This window comes from Eulemur rufifrons, chromosome 7 (genome assembly GCF_041146395.1).
Source record: "Eulemur rufifrons isolate Redbay chromosome 7, OSU_ERuf_1, whole genome shotgun sequence".
In the NCBI taxonomy this organism is placed as follows: Eukaryota; Metazoa; Chordata; class Mammalia; order Primates; family Lemuridae; genus Eulemur; species Eulemur rufifrons.
Window position 1 is genome coordinate 30,956,438 of NC_090989.1, and position 19,727 is coordinate 30,976,164.

Genomic DNA, 19,727 nt, shown 5'->3' on the forward strand with positions numbered 1-19,727 from the left:
ATTTTCACTTAATCACTATTATATTCTGTGAATTAATACTTATAGTCTGGGTTAGTAGAAACTTAGAAGCTTAGACAAACCTCTGACAGCTGCTTCTTGTTTTACTGAAAGTTATAATTGCTTTTCAATTCTTAGTTCATTGGGACACTAAATAGGGGTGAATCATAAACTGTAGCACCCTAAATATTTCAGCATAATTTCCTTTTTGAAGTGTGGAATTTATCAGCAGCAAGGAGAGATGCTCTAGGAAACATCCCATTAGTAGCAATTAAGTCAGCCAAAAGACAGAACAGGTCTTTTTTTCTACATCTGTGTCTCCCTTGTTTCATGTCAATCTCATACTTTAAGGCTCAGCCTTCCAGAAGCTGTCACTGGCTAATCAATCCTAATGAGAAAAGTGTTATGCTCCTTCATTGTAGAGTTGTCGTAAATACTTATGGGAAGCATCAGACAAAATAACAATTCTACAAAATAGGATAGAATGGAATGTGCATCCTTTTGATGATTTATTTTAATATTCCTATCATATATCAACAATAAATTTAAAGAGATAGCAACATAATTCATGATATCCTATTTTATAGTTACAAAAAAAAAAAAAAAAACAGGTGATGAAATTGAGAGACGGGAGTAATTTCCTGCCAAGGGAAGAAAAATGTACAAGCACTTATGGGAGAAGACCTGGGATTGCACTGAAATCCCATGCATCTGACAACAGAACATCACCTGATTTGGCAACGTTTGGCAACTGCCTTCTTTTAACAGAGCTGTGGCAGAAAGGGCAGAAAATCAACTGTTTCTTGAGTTTCAAAGAATGACCGGTAGTGGGGTGTGAACTGAGATCCAAATGTATAGCTTCCTGTGTCTGACCGGCCCAGCACTCAGGCCTCAAGGGAAATGACGACTAAATGTCTTTTAGTTCCTATTGTAAGAGAGAAACAAAAATGGGATTGGATTTTCTTAATGGCTCAACTCAGGGAGATAAAAGGTGATTGCTTGGGAAATGGCTGGTGTATAGAAATCAGTTTTCAGTTCAGTTTCTTGTGACTGATGGGACACAGAGATGGGAACACGATCACGCTGGTGATAGTCACAAATATACGTTGGAAATGAAATTGTGACAGTAAGAGGAGCTGGTTTATCTCTGAAGTCGCGAGGGGAGTGGAAAGATTAATCATGCCATCCAGTTTGCCCTGTTTAAGCAATGAGTGTCACTGAAGCGAAGAATCATAAGAAATCTAAGAAGTCGAGGACAAATTCAGAAATGGGAAAAACTCAAAGTTTAAACTATATTCTATATGGCTTTATTGTCTTTCTTCTGAGGTGGTGTTTCTCAAATATGGAATGATTTTAAAAGCCATCAACATAATTGTGTTAGAAAATAATTTATACATTTTTATAGGGTTTGTTAATGCTATAATATGTCACAAATAAAATTATCTTTTTTCTTTATTTTTTTCAAGTATTTTGAAGCTGCATCCACCATTCTTTTTCTAAAGTCTACCTTCAACTGAAGAAAAAAAATCACTCTCTTCTTTAATTAACTACGAATTATTTCAAAAATAAAACCAAGTAAAATAATTTAAGTTGACTATTGTCTGATTTCAAGAAGAAACTCAAGGCCCACCTGGTAAGCATCTAATAAAGTCTTAATGGGTTTAGAATAAGATAGTAAAATAACATAAAAACAAACCTGTGACCACTCTCAAACACCAAGGGGAGGCATAAATTTTAGCAGTTTCAATGACACACTGTTTAAAAACTTGGCAGGGAACCTCTATGCATCTATTTTGTTCTGGTTAGATTTTATATTTTATAGGTATGTCACAACCTATAAAATTGTTATAAATACCACAATATATATCCTTTTCCTTAAAAGATGGGGGTCATTATACAATATGAAACACCAGTTCAGAGAATAATCCACTCCTATCAAGACAGAGCCAGCAATTCTAATGCATGTCCAACTGAGACATTAACATTCAAATATAACAATGTAATAAATCAAAATTAAGGCAGCATGTCCTTTAAAAGATGATTTTTGTTTGTGTAGTTTAGGTTCACAAAGAAAATTATTGAGAAGGTGTGTAGATGTTATACATATGGAGGGAAAATAGTAATGCAGACAAATACTAAGTATAAATTGTAACAACACTGATGGTTTAAATTTATAGATAATTAAACTTTGATTAGCCCAGAAAATGATTTAATATCAGGTTCAGGTTAACTGAATTTTCTGGCTAACTGGAAATTTAGCAAAAAACCTTTCTGCCGTAATTACTCCAAATAGCATTTTTTATTGAAGAATTAATTATTCTTCCATAGATCAAATTACTGCAGAGCTTTTGAGTCTGACAATTAGTTATTCTAACAATTAGTTTCAATGATAAACCAAAATTGACATGCAAATTAAAAGAAATCAAAATACCCCTTTTTCATTGCCTAAATATTTATAGAGCCCAGAAGAAATATATTTTTGATCCAAAATTTTCTAATGTCACCAAATTTTATTACAAGTTGCCTTTTTTCCAAGTAAAATAAAATATTCTGAATTTTTAAATAATTAATATTTTGATTCAAAATTATTATTATTATTTTTTTTTTGAGACAGAGTCTCTCTTTTTTGCCCAGGATAAAGTGCAGTGGCATCATCATAGCTCTGCAACCTCAAGCTCCTGGACTCAAACAATTCTCCTGCCTCAGCCTTTCATGTAGCTGGGACTGCAGGTGCACACCACCACCACCATGCCTGGCTAATTTTTCTAATTTATTTATTTATTTTTTTTGATAGAGACAGAGTGTCACTCTTGCTCAGACTGGTCTCGAACTCCTGGCCTCAAGAGATCCTCCTGCACAGGCGTCCCAAAGTGCTAGGATTACAGGTGTAATCCTTGCCCAGCCTCTGATTCAAAATTCTGATTTGACTTTGACACTCTGCTGCCCAGGAAGAAGTAATCCAACTAATGTTACACCAGGTGTGGTATGGGTTTTAGTGGTGCAATGACTTGCTGTTAACAGAGTATGACCTCGTAGTTCACTCATGTTTTGAAGGTATTAATTGCAGCTTCCAAGTGGTCATGAAGGAGATTAAGCAGCCTTTGAGGATATTTGCTCATGGATAGTCTTACTAGTTTCAGTATGAATTGTGGGAAAACACTGCTATTTTATAAAGAGATAAACTGAGGTGCTGAGAATCTTAAAAAGTGGAAGACAGTCACTCCTAGAGGTAATGGAATCAGAATTGTGGTCAAAGACCCCCTCCTAAATATTTTCCTGTAACAATAACCCTCCATTGCACACAAAACGCAATCTTTTTGAATAATTTTTATTCCTAAATGGTCATAACTTTCATTCATTGATCTAGTTATTTTACAAAACTTCAACATACATCTAGCATTAGCTTTGATGGCACTAGCACATCCAATAAAGATTTTTTAAAATGAAAATGTAAAGTTTTATATTTGAGACAAGTTTTTAATAATTTGTTACATAATAAATTGTCACAACTATATTAGTACTTTAGATTTCTCATTTACAATAGTAGAAGAAGAGCTACTTCACTGGAATTATCTAAAAACTACTATTTTCCTTACTAAATAATTAACATTAAAATTAAGCAATAAAACTATCAATAATAATACTCATATGAGGATAGTGCTCCTTATTTACAAATCATTTACTCTGTAGAAGACAATATGTTAAATATTTTATAATTATATATAATTTAACTTAATCCTTATAAAAATGCTGTGAGGTTGGTATTACTATACTCATTTCACATGTTGGGAAACTGACGCTCAGGAAGTTTAAATAAACTCTTCTAAGCTGTATAGTGGTAAAAGCAGAAGCAGGATTCATCTAAATTCTGTCTGACTCTTATGTCCACGCTCTGAGCAACACCATTCTTTGTAACATACTTCTTCTAGCTCTTATAAATCTCAAACTATAAAGAAACTTTTTAAAGCTCTTTATTCTTTCTGTCAGTTCTTCATCAAGTAACTCCTCATTCTTGACATTCATAAACTTGTTTGGCTAAAAACAAAAATAAAAACACATTTCTATGCTCCAACTCAGATCTCATAAAATGGATTCTGTAGAAGTCATGCTTGATAATCTATATATTTAACAAGTAACTTCAGGTCAGTTTAAGAAACTGTTTAGCCTGAGGTTTTACTCTGCTCCTTTTTTTTTTTTTTTTCTTTTTAAATACATTGTTGTTGTATTTATTTCAGGTATACAATATGATGTTGAAAGATACAAACAGAGAGTAAAATGGTTACTACTTTGTTCCCATTGCAAACATAGATCCTCAAGTAGCATCATTCATGCATAGCGATCTCTTCAAATTTGATCCAGTGGAGCTTACTATTAGCACCCGGGATCAAAGCCACCAAAAGCTGCTTAAGTTTCCCCTAGGATGTACCTGTGCTATTTCTACCACTGAAATAGAAGTTTGGGATGAATATTTATATTTCAAAATTTAATAAGTATTTATTAGATAAAGTGCCTATTAGATGTCCAGTACCATGCTAAGCACTGTGAAGAGTACACAAAGTAGAAAATCTAAGGAAAACCCTAGAGTCAAGAGAGGAATATTTGAGTAGAGTCTAGGAAGTAGAGTCTACGAAGGAGCAAAATTTGAGATTTCAAGAAGAAAATGGAAAAAAAAAAGAAATAATTTTCCAATCAGCATTCTTTTTAAGATGGTAGAATTAATAACATCTGCAATGGGGATGAACATCAAATGGCCACCCTTATCTAAGGTAATTTTTTCCTCATAACTTCTACCTGCAGCACAGAGTTTGGTTGCCTTAACATGAAGACAAATTAAATACCTCCAAATTAAATAAACATTCATTGTATGAGGGGTGAGGGAGAGGAAGGTTATTTTTAAGCTCATACTGACTCCCACAGTGTCTTTTAAAAATTAACTACCATAAATCACAGAAAGAAAAAAATAATTACACTACTGAATTTCTTATTGCAATTGTTTCCTGATACCAAATGGATTCATTTTGCATTAGTTTCCTTTGTAGTAACTAGTATTCAGTCTCAAAGGAAGAAAAAAGACATAACTTCTCAGGTTTCCTTTGAATGTTTTTTTCTTAGTAATCTTTTGCAGTTGGGAATCATGTTACTTTCTTTAACATACTGTGTTTATTATTTTAGCATGTTAAAGATGTTTCAACAGTGATGTTAATAAGTATATTTTGTTTTAATATTGAAAAAAATACATTCTCAACTATATACAAATCTTTCATAAGTTTATAGAAAACTCACACTTGAAATGAGAACTTCTAAATTCATCAAGTAGTTTCTGGATTTGATCATTTGTACCCAATTTCCATTGGAATCCAGCTTTAGAAAGAAAGAATTCCATATGGAAAACTTAAGGGCCAAATGAGCTTTGGAACTGAGTTTAAAATTGCGGGAAGACTCCCACTGCTTCACTTGACAAGCTTAAAAAAAAAAAAAGAAGAAAAAAAGAAAAGAAAAAAATGTAGGAAGAAACTCTATTTTGATTTCAATGTCTACTGTATACACAGCAGAATGGCTATTATTTATAAAAAGCATCAGGCTACTGAGGTAAAACACTTTTAAAACCTAAAGTGAAACACATTTCACTGACTAATGTGATAGGCAATCACCCTCTCTGTCATGATTGCCTGGAGATAGACACACCTTTTCATGTCTTGTATTCATCTTGGCAACTTTCACTCCCTCTGGAGGGCTTTTGAACTTGGATTTGACACCTCTTAAATTTATGCTTTCTCTAAATGTGAAGAGGTTTTCTTTTCTTACAATTTTAGCCTTCCTTGGAGTTCAAGTCTAACTTAGATTAAAGAGAAGTAGTCTTGGCCTTAGAAATTCAATGTTTGTTCTTGATCTTTTTTTTTTTTCTTTTGTTTTTATGAGGTTGAGCTAAAAACCCCAAAGTGGGACATAATGGCTTTAGAGACAGGAAGGAAATATTCTTTATTCTTTTTTTCTAGTGTAAAAAGCCCACAAGGCTCTTTTGTAGAAAGCCACAGTAGAAGTACTCCCTCAAAAGCCACCTTTTTTTTCTTAATAGCCTTAGAAGAGAGAGTGTTCAGAAGAGATGACAGCATCAAGTGCTGCTAATGTTAGGCCCAGAAACAAGCTAAGTGATGTATGACTAAAATCCCTATTTACTATTTATACTTGTCAAAATAGAGATTTTTTTCCCACCAATAAAATGGTTTTTAAAGGTCATTGCCTGTGAAATTCCACAATAAACAATTTGTCCCCCAAAACAAAAAATAATACGAAAAATTCTCAGACGAGACATAGTTAGAAATAATCAGGATGACATCATGAAGAAAGGAAAAATGGGGTTATGAGAATGAAAAACATTTGGATTATGGATATAAAGAAGGTGACAGAATGATTTCTGTGTATCAGTTTAAGACTAACTTTCAAAAACCTTGTAGCTGTAGAACATGGTATCCACTTGGGCTCAATTATCCAAGTATAAATGCAGTTCATTCATTCAGCAAACATTTATTATCTGTTATGTTACAGGCACTGGGTGCACAGGAAAAAAAAAACTGCGAAGTCCCTACTCTATGGATAGATCGCACATTCTAGAGGGGAATAGACTCTTCCCGTTTTTGTGTATAAATGGTACACATCCATGAAAGTGCATAATCTAAAGTAATGAAGGATTTGTTTTCCTTCAAAAATAAAGTTTCCAGGGCAAAAGCTGCCATTTAATGAAAAGATTAGAAGGGCTTTATGTTTGAAGACCCAGAGATTAAAGCATATTCTCTTCTTTTTCTTGACCAGGATAGAACTCTCCATAACTTTGAAAATTTAATTCAATTTCCTGTAACAAACCCTTATAAAGCTCTCACAGGCAAACTGATACCTTCTCTTTAAATATGTGTGAAATAAATTACATAGAGCAATATTTAAAGTCTATATTTAACAGAGGCTAATAAATAATATTGTCTTCAAATATCAACATTATATTTCATATAATAAAACAACCACAACAAAGAGTTCCCCGATGCCTACCTTGGACAGTCAGAGTAGCAGAAGCTTCAGCTTTTCCAACCATATTTTCTGCAACACAAGTATATGATCCCATGTCACCAGCCATCACCTTCCGAATTTTCAAGGTATGATCATCTCGGATTTCATATCTAATGACATAACAAAAGAAAGCATATGAAAGCGACTTTCTAACTGAAAGATCTCCTCATTACACACCTGATGCTTCTAGGCATCAAATCACGTGCAACATTCTCTTCAGAAAATTTAAAACAAAATGTAAAATGTGGCATTCTTCTAAGTCAGCAAGCAGAACAAAAGACTTGTTTTTATATTTATGTGAGCTAACGTATTAAACCACTTTCTAAGAGAACATTTTTGGATAAAGTTGGCACTTATCACTTATTTCCTCAAGCTACTGTGCTCACACTAAAATTAAAAGATAGCAACCATTAATTAAATTCTTATTATATGCCAAACATTAAATGTTTTATAAATTTCATTTTTTTTAATTCTCATAATGATTTCATGAAGTACATATTAAGCTTACATTCATTTTGTAGATGAGGAAACTGAGGCATAGGAAGGTCAGGTAACTTGGCCTTGGCCCTCAGCTAGTTTAGTGGCAGAATCAAAATTTGAACCCAGTCTCACTCTAGAGTTCACCTGCCTTGTTTCATCTTTCTTACCCTTAAATGTTGGCTTTCCCCTAAAGTTTCACTTTTTTTTTTTTTTTTTTTTTGAGACAGTGTCTCACTCTGTTGCCCAGGCTAGAGTGAGTGCCGTGGCATCAGCCTAGCTCACAGCAACCTCAAACTCCTGAGCTCAAGCGATCCTCCTGTCTCAGCCTCCCGAGTAGCTAGGACTACAGGCATGCGCCACCATGCCCAGCTAATTTTTTCTATATATATTTTTAGCTGTCCATATAATTTCTTTCTATTTTTAGTAGAGATGGGGTCTCGCTCTTGCTCAGGCTGGTCTCGAACTCCTGAGCTCAAACTATCCGCCCACCTCGGCCTCCCAGAGTGCTAGGATTACAGGCGTGAGCCACCGCGCCCGGCCTAAAGTTTCACTTTAATTCTCTTTTCCTCTACATGATCTCCCTGAGTTTTGTTATCTATTATAGCTTGTATATTGATCTACCACACAAACATTTTTAACCCTGATTTCACCTAAGTTACAAATTCAGGTTCCCAATTGGCTAATAATTAGCCATTGCATACCATCGGCACCTAATATTTATTATGTTAAAATAACCTCTCTTTTCTTCCCCTAACATGAACCAACTCCTTTTCCTAAGACAATCTACCCATTTTCCTTCACCAGTTCTCTGTATCTAGTAAGCCATCCAATTTGTCAATTTAGTCTCAGGAATTTCTCTCCACTGCAGAGCTCTGATTCCAATTCATCTCCCAGCTCAATGTACATCTCCTGTCTGGACAACCACAAAAATAGTATCCCTGCCCCTAGCCTCTCCCTACCATAATGTAACATCCAGAGGGCTAATAAAATTGTTTTTCTAAGGAGTAATCCTATTCATACTAACCCCTTGTGGCTCATCAACATGCGGGCAATATGATTTGAAATTCTTTATTACACAAAGGCCCAAGTAATTCAGCCCCAGTATTTCCAACCTGATACCCCATAACTCCTCACCACAAACCTTATGTGCTAGCCTTGCTAAACCTTCCACTACTAAATATATATGATGTTCTTTCTCATATTTGTGTCTATGGCGTGATGTCCTTTTTCCTGGAATACTCTTCCTTCTTGCTTATGAAATTGATATGTATTTTTTAAGACATTGCCTATGTGTTATGTTCCTTTGAGAACTCTCTCCCAATTTTCTTTCCCTGTGCTGGCACAAGTTTACCTTTATGTGACAAAAGGACTCAATAATGTTATTCTGTATCTGTCCATATATGATTCCTTTTGTGAGCTCCCAGAGAGCAAAAACTACGTCTAAGCCACTGCTGTAATCCTAATACCTAGCAGAAGCTCAACACATATTTGCTGAACGAATGAAAACACTAGATAAGACAGGCCACTGACAATACCTGAAGGCTTTACTTTATTGCCTCATTCCCTAAGGCTCCCTAATTCCTGTATCTCTGCTCCTGGACAATTTAAGGACTTGACAGATATCAAGAAACTCTGACCTCTTCTACTTTTCCCTGGTGATATTGTAGCTGAAGAAAAGCAAGCCCAAATTTTAATTGGCTCATAGTCATGTCTTTAATGCTGTAACTTTCTTCTCTTTCCTACTGCCATACAAAATATTGGTATTAACTATGATGTGGCTGAACAGAAGAGAAACATGCTTAAGGAATACCACATTTTACAAGAGTTCCTTGTGTAGGCCAGAGTCATGAGTGTATAGTTTTTATCTGAAAACCTCAGAGAATGCATGGCAACCTACTGATTCAAATTATCTCTAGTATCATATCCGGCCCCTGATGAAGGAGTCTAGAGTAGACTATTCTAATGGCACATATGTGATGAGAAGTGTAGAAATGAGGAGTCGATGAATTATGACACATCATTACACTGTGATCTGTACCTGGATTTGGGCAGCTCTCCATCATCTTTCCTCCATCGTACTGTAGGCACAGGGTCACCTCGCGCCTCACATTTAAATTCTGCACTGTCATCCACAGTTACTGCCAAGTTACTGGGTCTCTTCACAAATGATGGTCTCTCTAAAATTAGAAAAGGCAGTCTCAGGATGAAATAAATGATGAACAAACTGGAAGATATGTTCAGTAAGAGCAGATCTACAATTTAAAATGTGACTGAGAAAATTATTCCACATAGTGCCCTACTTCTAGAAGCTTCTCACTAGGTTTGGTACTTCCTCCAAATCCTCCTTCCACATCTTTGGATACTTTTTATCAGATTGCTATACTGATTCCTTCTCTCTTCTTTGTACTCCTCCAAAATATTGGTTTACCGATATTTCCTTCTCCTTGTATAAGGCTCATTTGAACTTGGTATAAAGGTCTTTCCTTTCTCCCTTGTATAAACATACAAAATAATGAGCTATATCTTACAGTAAGCAGACTACATAAAATTGCACTTACCTAAAACAGTTAGTTCTGCTACTTCACTCTCACGTTCCCCAACCATGTTGGTACCCACACAAACATATTTGCCAGCATCACTTTTACGGGTGTAAGTAATCATGAGCTTTCCTCCTCGTATCTTAAAAAAAAAATTCACATGAACACTATTAAAATTGCTTTAGCTGTGTTTATGACAGATGTCTTCATAAGTGAAGACTACGTTCTAAGAATATATGAAAAAGCTGATGTGTAGTATTTGCTATGTTTTTAGGTGGTAATCTTAAACAGAATTAACTCCAAAGGTACAATATAAAAGAAGAAAAACATTATTTATATTTCTTGTAAAGTTATTATATTCTGTATAACTAGAAATCTGTGTTTCCAAATAAGCCAAGTTCTTTGATATTATTTAAACGAAAACCACAAAAAATTGCATGAGTAATTTAGTTAACAAGTGGAACAAAGAAAAAAGGAAAGTCTTAATACCATATGACTATAATTAATATATAAATACATATCAGGTATAGGTGATTTCAAGAAAACGTATTCTACATTATAAGATATGGAAATAAAAATTTCTCTAATTACTTAATTCCAGAGTTGCTCTACAGGAATGTGTCGTAATTGCTAAGACATAGTATAACTTGCTATTTCCTAAAAAACATAGATGTTGCTGTCTCCCAAGCAGTTTCTTAGAGCCTTGGGAGGAAGGGACTGAACAGACCCCAATAAATCATCTGGAAAGTCACATTCAAGTACACACTTGAACATTTAATTAATTGAATAAAATTAATTACAAATGTAAATAGACATACAGTATAAGAAGTATACTGAAACTAAACATGAATTAAGATGGGATGTGGAAATTGGACTATCTTTACTTAATTTAATACACTTTTGGTTGAGAGTTGAGTTCAATTACCCATAAATATCTATAAAGTCCTGAACTTGGAAAGGGCTTGTCAGGGAAAATTTCCAAAATGTTTATTCATGGAGATTTTCACCTCCTAGTCATTTTGCACAGCATACCAATCAGACAAGGAAGGGAGGGACGGAGAGAGGGAGGGAGAGAGGGAGGGAGGGAGAGAGGGAGGGAGGGAGGGAGGGAGGGAGGGAGGAAGGAAGGAAGGAAGGAAGGAAAGAAACGTTCAAACAAAATTAAACACCACAAAGTCCATTGAAACTACTACTTTATAAAGGTGGGGGTTGCACTGTTTCAGAATGCCTAAATTGCTTTATTTCAATCCAGATACCCAAACTAGATATTCCAGCCAAGTTTTTTTCTTTTTCTTTCAGAGATAGGTTCTGGAGTCAGTGGTGCTATGACAGCTGACAGCAGCCTTGAACTTCTGGACTCAAGCAATCCTTCTGCCTCAGCCTCCCAAGTAGCTGGGTCTACAGGCCCTCATCATCACATTTGGTTAATTTTTATTTTTTTTGTAGAGACTAGGATCTCGCTATATTTCCCAGGCTGGTCTTGAACTCCTTCAGCCAAGTCTTTAATGTATTAAAACAAAACAAAACAAATAATAACAGAGAGTTTGAAATTTTTGTGGATTCAGAACTTGACTTTTTTAGTGGTTTTATAAACAAATGACCATGCTCTAGGTCCCTCTATAAATACCATCTAGAGTATTTTTTAATGTGAGTTGTAAAAATGATGATAAATGCACAGCCAGCAACCCTATTATCGTAATTACTCTTTAACTTGAGTTTAATAAGCTTGAGTTCTTGAGATCCAGAACAATTTGAGTATCATCAAATCCTAAGAAGAACCATTATAAGCTTTCATCATGTACTTATTTTTATACACTCACATAAGCATTTCCGAAAATCTTGAGGAAACAAAATCATTACAGTAAAAGGGAAGGTGAAAAATTCAATTTCTGAAATGGAAGTTAAGTGATCTGAGATGTGGTCCTAGATGTTCTTTTATTGGTTCTATAACTTTGGACATTACATTGAGCCTCATCCTGTGTCACAGAATCTAACCTTGAATGACTTTGCATATTCAGGAGACCAGTTCGTTTCTGAAAGAATTATACAGTAATAGATAAAAGTTATATCATCATAAGAAACATTCTTATTGTTCTAAAAGTGAGCAAGCCAATCTATAATAAAATGTAAGGCTTTAAAAATAATTTTAAAACATATTCAAGTATGTAGAAAAATGAGAGTCAAAGGATAACATATAAACAATTTCCAACAGCACAGATTTATTTTTGCAGCTTCAGTATAATGTAGTACTAATTTACTTTTACAAATCTTAAATACTGGGAAATGTAAAGTTTTAAATCAACTTGCTTATGAACACATGGGGCACCAATTAACATTATATATTACGGCCCAGTGCTATTATATTTTGAAAAAATCCATACCAATGGAGAAGGAGGGGGATTTAGTTAACAAGAGTTATGAGGGGACTGCCAGGAGATCCTTAGACATGGAAAAATTCCAATTTTGAGATAAATGGGAGGAAACAATTGTTGAGGTAAACCAAAATTCAAAGAGTTTTAAAGTCTTAATGAGTTTGTAGTACATACCAAATTACTATAGATCCAATTCGATATTAAACTTGGCTCAATCTTGGAAAAATTTTTGATTTACCAGGAAACTTATACTTTGGGAACACATATCTATATTTTTGGTATTGAACATAAATAGAAAACCTATTTCTGTTTTATAAAAATTTATTTTACAGTCATCTTTTACAACAACGTAACACATACTGTGTAAATTAAAAGTAATACACCAGACACTTTACAAATATTTTCTCTAGTCTTTGTAAATAAACAAACGCTAATGATATGTACCACTTTGACAAATTTTTCTACAGGAAAAGTTTTTTGATGAATCACGTATATTGGGAAGTTTTTTCATCCTGATATGACTAAAAGCATGCATTTATTTATCAAAGGTGTTCATGCACATATAGTTTCTATATCAATGCAACAAATTAAAACTAATCAAAAATATTACATTTATAAAATATGTTTTAATAAGAAAAATGCATTTTTTTCTTCTAACAACAGCAAAGATATTTATCACCAAAGATCAAATAAGGACAACTAAATTGTACCTTTGTTTTTCTACTCAAGGTATTTCTTTATCAACATTACCTAGGTCAGAACCAAACTCAAAATCACAGTGTATACAAATTTTTTAAAAAAAATTTTACAGGCCGGGCGTGGTGGCTCACGCCTGTAATCCTAGCACTCTAGGAGGCCGAGGCGGGTGGATAGCTCGAGGTCAGGAGTTCGAGACCAGCCTGAGCAAGAGCGAGACCCCGTCTCTACTAAAAATAGAAAGAAATTATATGGACAACTAAAAATATATATAGAAAAAATTAGCCGGGCATGGTGGCGCATGCCTGTAGTCCCAGCTACTCGGGAGGCTGAGGCAGTAGGATCGCTTAAGCCCAGGAGTTTGAGGTTGTTGTGAGCTAGGCTGACGCCACGGCACTCACTCTAGCCCGGGCAACAGAGCGAGACTCTGTCTCAAAAAAAAAAAAAAAAAATTTTACAAAGATTTCTAAATCCCAAATCATTTTTCAGATACATATACATAGAAAAGGGAGCACAGGCCCTGGACTCTAAGTACCTCTTACTATATATGTGTAACTTTAGATAAGATATTAATTCTTCTGCACTTCTATTTTCCATCTCTAAAATGGGGATCCTATTAATACCTGCCTCCAAGGATGTTATAAGGATTATATGAGATAAATCACATACAGCACTTAGAAAAGGAACTGCACATTATTATAATTATATATAACCTATGCATTTAATAATTTAAGAGATATTTGTCTAATCAAAAACAATCTTCCTTTGTCAGGCTAAATCCAGAAGCTTTTAATTAAAATTACAGTGATGAACCCAGTATCAACCTTTTGGTCAAGGATGGATCTCATAATGCAGTGGTCCCAGAAGATTATAATGGAGCTGAAAAATTCCTATTGCCTAGCGATGTGGCAGCCAACATAATGTTGTAGCCCAATGCATTACCTTATCTACATTTAAACAGATTTAGATAACAAATATTTACCACTGTGTTACAATGTCCTACAGTATTCAGTACAGTAACATGCTGTAGAGGTTTGTAGCCTAGGAGCAATAGGCTATAGCCTAAAGCCTAGGTGTGCAGTAGGCTATACCATCTAGGTTTGTGTCGGTACACTCTATGATGTTCACACAAAAACGAACATTTCTCAGAACGTGACCCTGTTGTTAAGTGATGCATGACTGTAATTACTAACACAATTTCCACTGGTTTTGTCAGGAAAATGTGTATTTGCATCAACATAGCAAAGCCTTAAAATCAAATAATTTTCAGGTTTTATAAGTTATTGTTATTTTCTATAGAACAGTGATTCTTAATGGAGGTAATGACCTTCTCTCTCCCAAGAGATACTTGGCAGTGTCTGGAGACATATTTGGTTGTCACAACTCAGCACAGGAGCCAGTACTATGGGTATCTAATGAGCAGGGGCCAGAGACACACATCAAATAACTGTTTGACCTAAACTGTGAATAGTGCTGAGGTTGAGACATTTTGTTCTAAAGACCCAGTTTTGGACTAAGGTAAATGCTGGATTAAAATAACAAAAAGAAACAGGGGATAAAATTAGGTAATACAAGAAATATTTATTCTGTTTGGGAAATATTTCTGGGACTTCCCAGATTGATATAAATAACCTTCCCACAAATCCCTCACCCCATCAATAACACAGTTCCATCATAAAATACAACATTCCACTCAATGGCAATAATTGTTAAGGTGCCCAGAGTAGATGTAACAACTTAAATGAAAGACTAAACAAGCCTCATCAAACCTGGGAGAAACTTATTTCCTCAGAGATGAGAGACAGAAATTGATAAAAGTGAAAGAAAAAACAACATAATAGAGCAAACGGAGAACAAAAAAATAACAGAAAAAAATGATAGTCTTCAATTTCCATAAATTTAAGTTGATTTTTGCATTATGTCAATGGCTGAATTGAAATGGAACTACCCAAAAGCCATACTTTTATTCTCTATGGTCACAAATATGGAATACATGGTAGCCTATTCATTTCAATAAAGAAAAAAAAAAGAAAAGTAAAAACACAGTACTATAATCCTGATCAAATATAACATACCAGCTTTCAAGCAGTACCTTCTATTAACAATCTATTGTTATCTAAATATCTATTGTATCTAAAAATCTATTGTATCTAAAACAAACTATTTATGCTGAGTCATAAAAAAATACTGATTGTAAATTTAGGGTGACTTTAAACATTCTAAATCTTGGTGCCCTTTGTAAAAAAAAAAAAAAAAAATTGACATTTCCTCAGCCTACATAGAACAGAAAAAATATGGCTAACACATACAAAACACTATAAATGTGAAAACAGCACTATTTAAAACAAGCTGAAATATTTCTTGGCAGGTCTCTTCCTGAAGCTGGATTTGACAGTCAAATTGTAAACCTATCAAAAACTGGTTTGTATAATGCACAGACACAATGTTAAACAGTGAACTGCAGCAGCACAACTTCAATTAACATAATCCGGGCAGTGGAGAAGCAGAACGTGTTAAACTTTCAGACAATATACTGGCATCTAGCCTATGTCAAAAATTCAAGGCAGAGGTCTTACTTCCTCATCTCCATATACCTCACCAGCCCCCAGTGGAAACCACATTAGAAGCACACATTACCATAAGCTCTAGACAGTGCTTAAAGGGGGGCCTCAGCTATATACATACTTGATGAAAGCAAAACAAAAAAGGTCCCAGTGGTCTTGCTCCTTTTTGGGAAGGAGACAGAGGAGAGATGAGAATAAGGTTGGTAAAGAATTTTAAAGTATCAGATGTCTTTAAACGTTACATTTTTCTTTGCAACAGTCTTAGATTAAAAAAAAAAATCTTTTACAGACATTAAGATATGGAAATCCTCAATCTATTTAATATATATGATTTTTATAAACCAGGAATTTTCCCTATAATAAAACTAGAAATCATTATTTTCCCTGGGGGTAAAAAAAAAAAAAAAAAAAAAGTCTTCTCTTCTAGCACTTGAAGGCTTCCCTGATATACAATAGGAAATCCCAACTTCATCGCCTTTACTGAATTGTTTACTGAGTAGTAATACAGAAAAATGTAGCTTTTCTACCCAAAGTGAAGAGAACCATTTTATATCTCTCGTTAGCATGAAAAAACTAGTATCAGTATTCTTATTTCCAGATTATAAGAAGAAAAACTTTTTATTACCTTTGTACACATAGAAGCATCCTCCCTAAAAAGTAAACTCAGTAAGCTTTTTTTGACCAATTATTCTACGGAGTATACAGATGACCCTGCAATCAGTGCTCACAATCAGAAATAAAGATGAACTTAAAATGAACTCTTCGTTATGTCTTCATTTGCTACCCTAAAACAAGTCAGATGATTTGCAGTATCTGTTACACAGGAATTTTTTTTCAGACATCACCCCCACAATGTTATCCATACACCTCTAGGTTAACATACTAAACCAACTGGAGCTAATTAACTAGTTTGGCTACACAAAATCTTTTCTGCTTTTAATTACATTAACTTAATGTGACTTGAATTCAACAGACCAAAAACAAAACCGCTAATTATATTAAGGGCTTCAAAGATGATTTCAAATTGCTAACCACCAAACTGTCATATAATTTATCTCATTTCCTTTAATATATTTTACATTCGAAATTTGTGTTCTTTACTAGAAATGCTATTTAAAAATACATCAAAACAATGATTAATAGAATACTGATTTAGAATGCTAAAAGAGTAGTATGTTTCAAATAACACAAATATGATACACATTGGCAACTTCATTCCAATGCGAAATTGTGGAATACTTAGTTTTTACAATTTCCTAAAAGATTAAAGGCTTGAAAATATTCATTTAGGGCTTGATAAGCAATCTTGACACAAAGAGTGAAGTTTCTTAGTTTTAGAAATTAGTTTTTCTGAAAAAAAAACTTGATTCTTTATCACTGTCTTGTTTTCATACTATTTTGCAAAGTAAGTGAGATGAGAGGTTTTGAATTATAGTCTAGTGTATCTTCATTAAGCAAATCACTACCAAGTGTCCTTGGGCAGAGTATCTCTTCATAGCAATGCTGTCAATTCTGCCTGGCTCTTTGACCTGCAGAATAGATAGCAAGCTGTTGTGGACTAGAGAAGTATCTTGCATGGCTTCTTAATGACAATGAGATGCAGGTAACCCAGATGGCCAGTCATAGCCCCCAGACATTCATTCTCCTTGGTGAAATCAGCTGCAGGACAGTTTTGGATGGTCCCTAAGGATCCCTTTCAACAGAAACATATGAAGAAGAAAAGCCACAACAATAACAGCATTTATTTCTTTAAAATTTTGAATTAATTCAATAATAAGAACAACAAGTAATAATAATAATAAACTAGAAAAGATACCTTGTTCTAGTAGAGAGCAGAGAAAGTCAGGAGATGGAATAATACCCACTACTTTCCAATCTGGCTACAAGAATGATCTCAATTTATATGTTAGATGATTCAGATTAAAGCATCCATATCTTCTAACGCATACTATCATAGCTGTCAAAAATAATCATGCTTTATTGTATTCTAAATTAAGCAAAAACATTGATGGTAGCATAATTATATTATACAAATGATAGACAAAGCATTGGATAAGTAATCCGAAAAGGCTCATAGCCACCTAAAAAAATACATAACCAAGTAAAAATAATTCGTATGATTCAGATCTTACACAATGTAAAAGAAAACACAATAGTTCTTATTTGGTAATATTTCGTACTCATACCCTCAGGTAGGTAACACAATAAGAACAGTTTTTTTTTTTTTAAGCCATGTCTAGTATTAAATGATTTACTTATTATGGTTTAATATCATATGCAGGTATTTTATATTTCTGAACATACACAAAAATGATTTTTTTTGTTTTTCTCTTTATGACCTAATTTTTTTTTTTTTTTTTTTTTGAGACAGAGTCTCACTCTGTTGCCTGGGCTGGAGTGTCCTGGTGTCAGCCTAGCTCACAGCACCATCAAACTCCTGGGTTCAAGCAATCCTACTTCCTCAGCCTCTCGAGTAGCTGGGATTACAGGCATGCACCACCATGCCCGGCTAATTTTTTTCTATATATTTTTAGTTGTCCAGGTAATTTCTTCCTATTTTTAGTAGAGACAGGGTCTCGAACTCCTGACCTCGAGCAATCCTCCTGCCTCGGCCTCCCAGAGTGCCAGGATTACAGGCGTGAGCCACCGTGCCCAGCACTATGACCTAAATTTTAATGTGTAGTTAGTTATCAGATAAAACTTTAAATTTTTGATAAATTTCCATCATCAAAAATAATTGATATGAAATGCCTTATATCTACTACTCTGGTTACCATCAATACTGCTCTTAAGTATAAGAACAAATTTCAAGAAATTAATTTTTATATATTGTATTTATTTTTACTAATCTTGTCATACAAAATAGTGTTTCTAAAAATGATAGCATACATTCATGATAAAATGATTTTATATTTAACTCTCAATAAATAATAAACCTGGGTCAGCCAAATCATGGTTCTTTTTCCTGGCTAACAAAGTTTATTAAAATTTATTTAATCTTTTATTTTTCATAAAAGCTATTGACTCTCAATTCATTTTCCAAAATTTTTTCACCTCTCCTTATTCCAATATCATTCTGGCTCACAGGGACCTAAAAGACAGAGGGAAAAGGAAGGAGGAGAAAGGAGGAGGAGGAGGAAGAGGAGATGGAGGAAAAAGAAATGCATTTTCAATTATTTCTCACACAAGACTCTTGATTAGATATGATCTGGTTTCATGCTGTTCATCCAAAGACTGTCAGATAAAGTTGTCATGTACTCATGACCAATCCAGTATGGACTCATGACACAAAATAAGAGCATTGTACTCCAGAGATGGATCAAACTAAGAAAAATAGACAACATGCTAATATGTACAGGATTGTTTTTTACTATAGGCTATTAAAAAAAAAAAAATAGACCCAGTCAGATTTCAAGCACATTGGAGAAAGTATTTACCTTGATTTTTCTAATCAATTCACTGGTCGATTCTTAAGCAAAGGCTATTTCATCTTCTACAGCCTATTTAAAGTATAAATAATGTTCCTGGGATTTTCACAAGAAATCTTACAAAACAAAAGGATGCTGAGGCAAGTACATATGCATTCTAAAGAAAATATGAGAATGACAAATTGAAAATAATCAAATGACCATTCTACAATTTTCCTGGTGACATTAAAGGGACAAAACCCATAACTTGTTTTAGGTCTTTCAACTGTTCTCTTAGGAGTGGAATTGAGAGGAAGAATAGGCAATTAGGATTTCTCCAGTGGCGTCCCATATTTGCCAGGGCTACATACATGCAAGAGAACATGATCCAATTTCATTTGTTTGCTGGTACAATTTACGATACCATTTGAAACCCAACATGAATTCAGCCAAGAGTTTAAACACACTCGATCATCAGAAAGAAGCAACAAGAGACTCATGTAGAAAAACCAATTATCCCAGTGGGAACACGTGGCTCTCTGCACAGCTTGGTGAGCTGCCAGCTGAGAACACAGGCCTGAAAGAGTCACTGCCTAGGACTGTGGCAGCTGCATT

The 19,727-nt window shown here is 34.3% G+C and overlaps 1 protein-coding gene across 3 annotated transcripts in view; it reads right to left on the reverse strand.

Annotated features, from left to right (window-relative positions):
- Positions 1-19,727, reverse strand: part of ROBO1 (roundabout guidance receptor 1) — a 1,084,421-nt gene that overhangs the window by 102,288 nt on the left and 962,406 nt on the right. For all 3 annotated transcript variants that reach the window (XM_069475042.1, XM_069475044.1, XM_069475043.1), the window contains 3 exons: positions 10,095-10,215; positions 9,575-9,713; positions 7,039-7,166 (listed from right to left, as the gene is read on the reverse strand). In XM_069475042.1, coding sequence (XP_069331143.1) covers positions 7,039-7,166; positions 9,575-9,713; positions 10,095-10,215 — 388 coding nt within the window. The remainder of the gene's footprint in view (positions 1-7,038; positions 7,167-9,574; positions 9,714-10,094; positions 10,216-19,727) is intronic.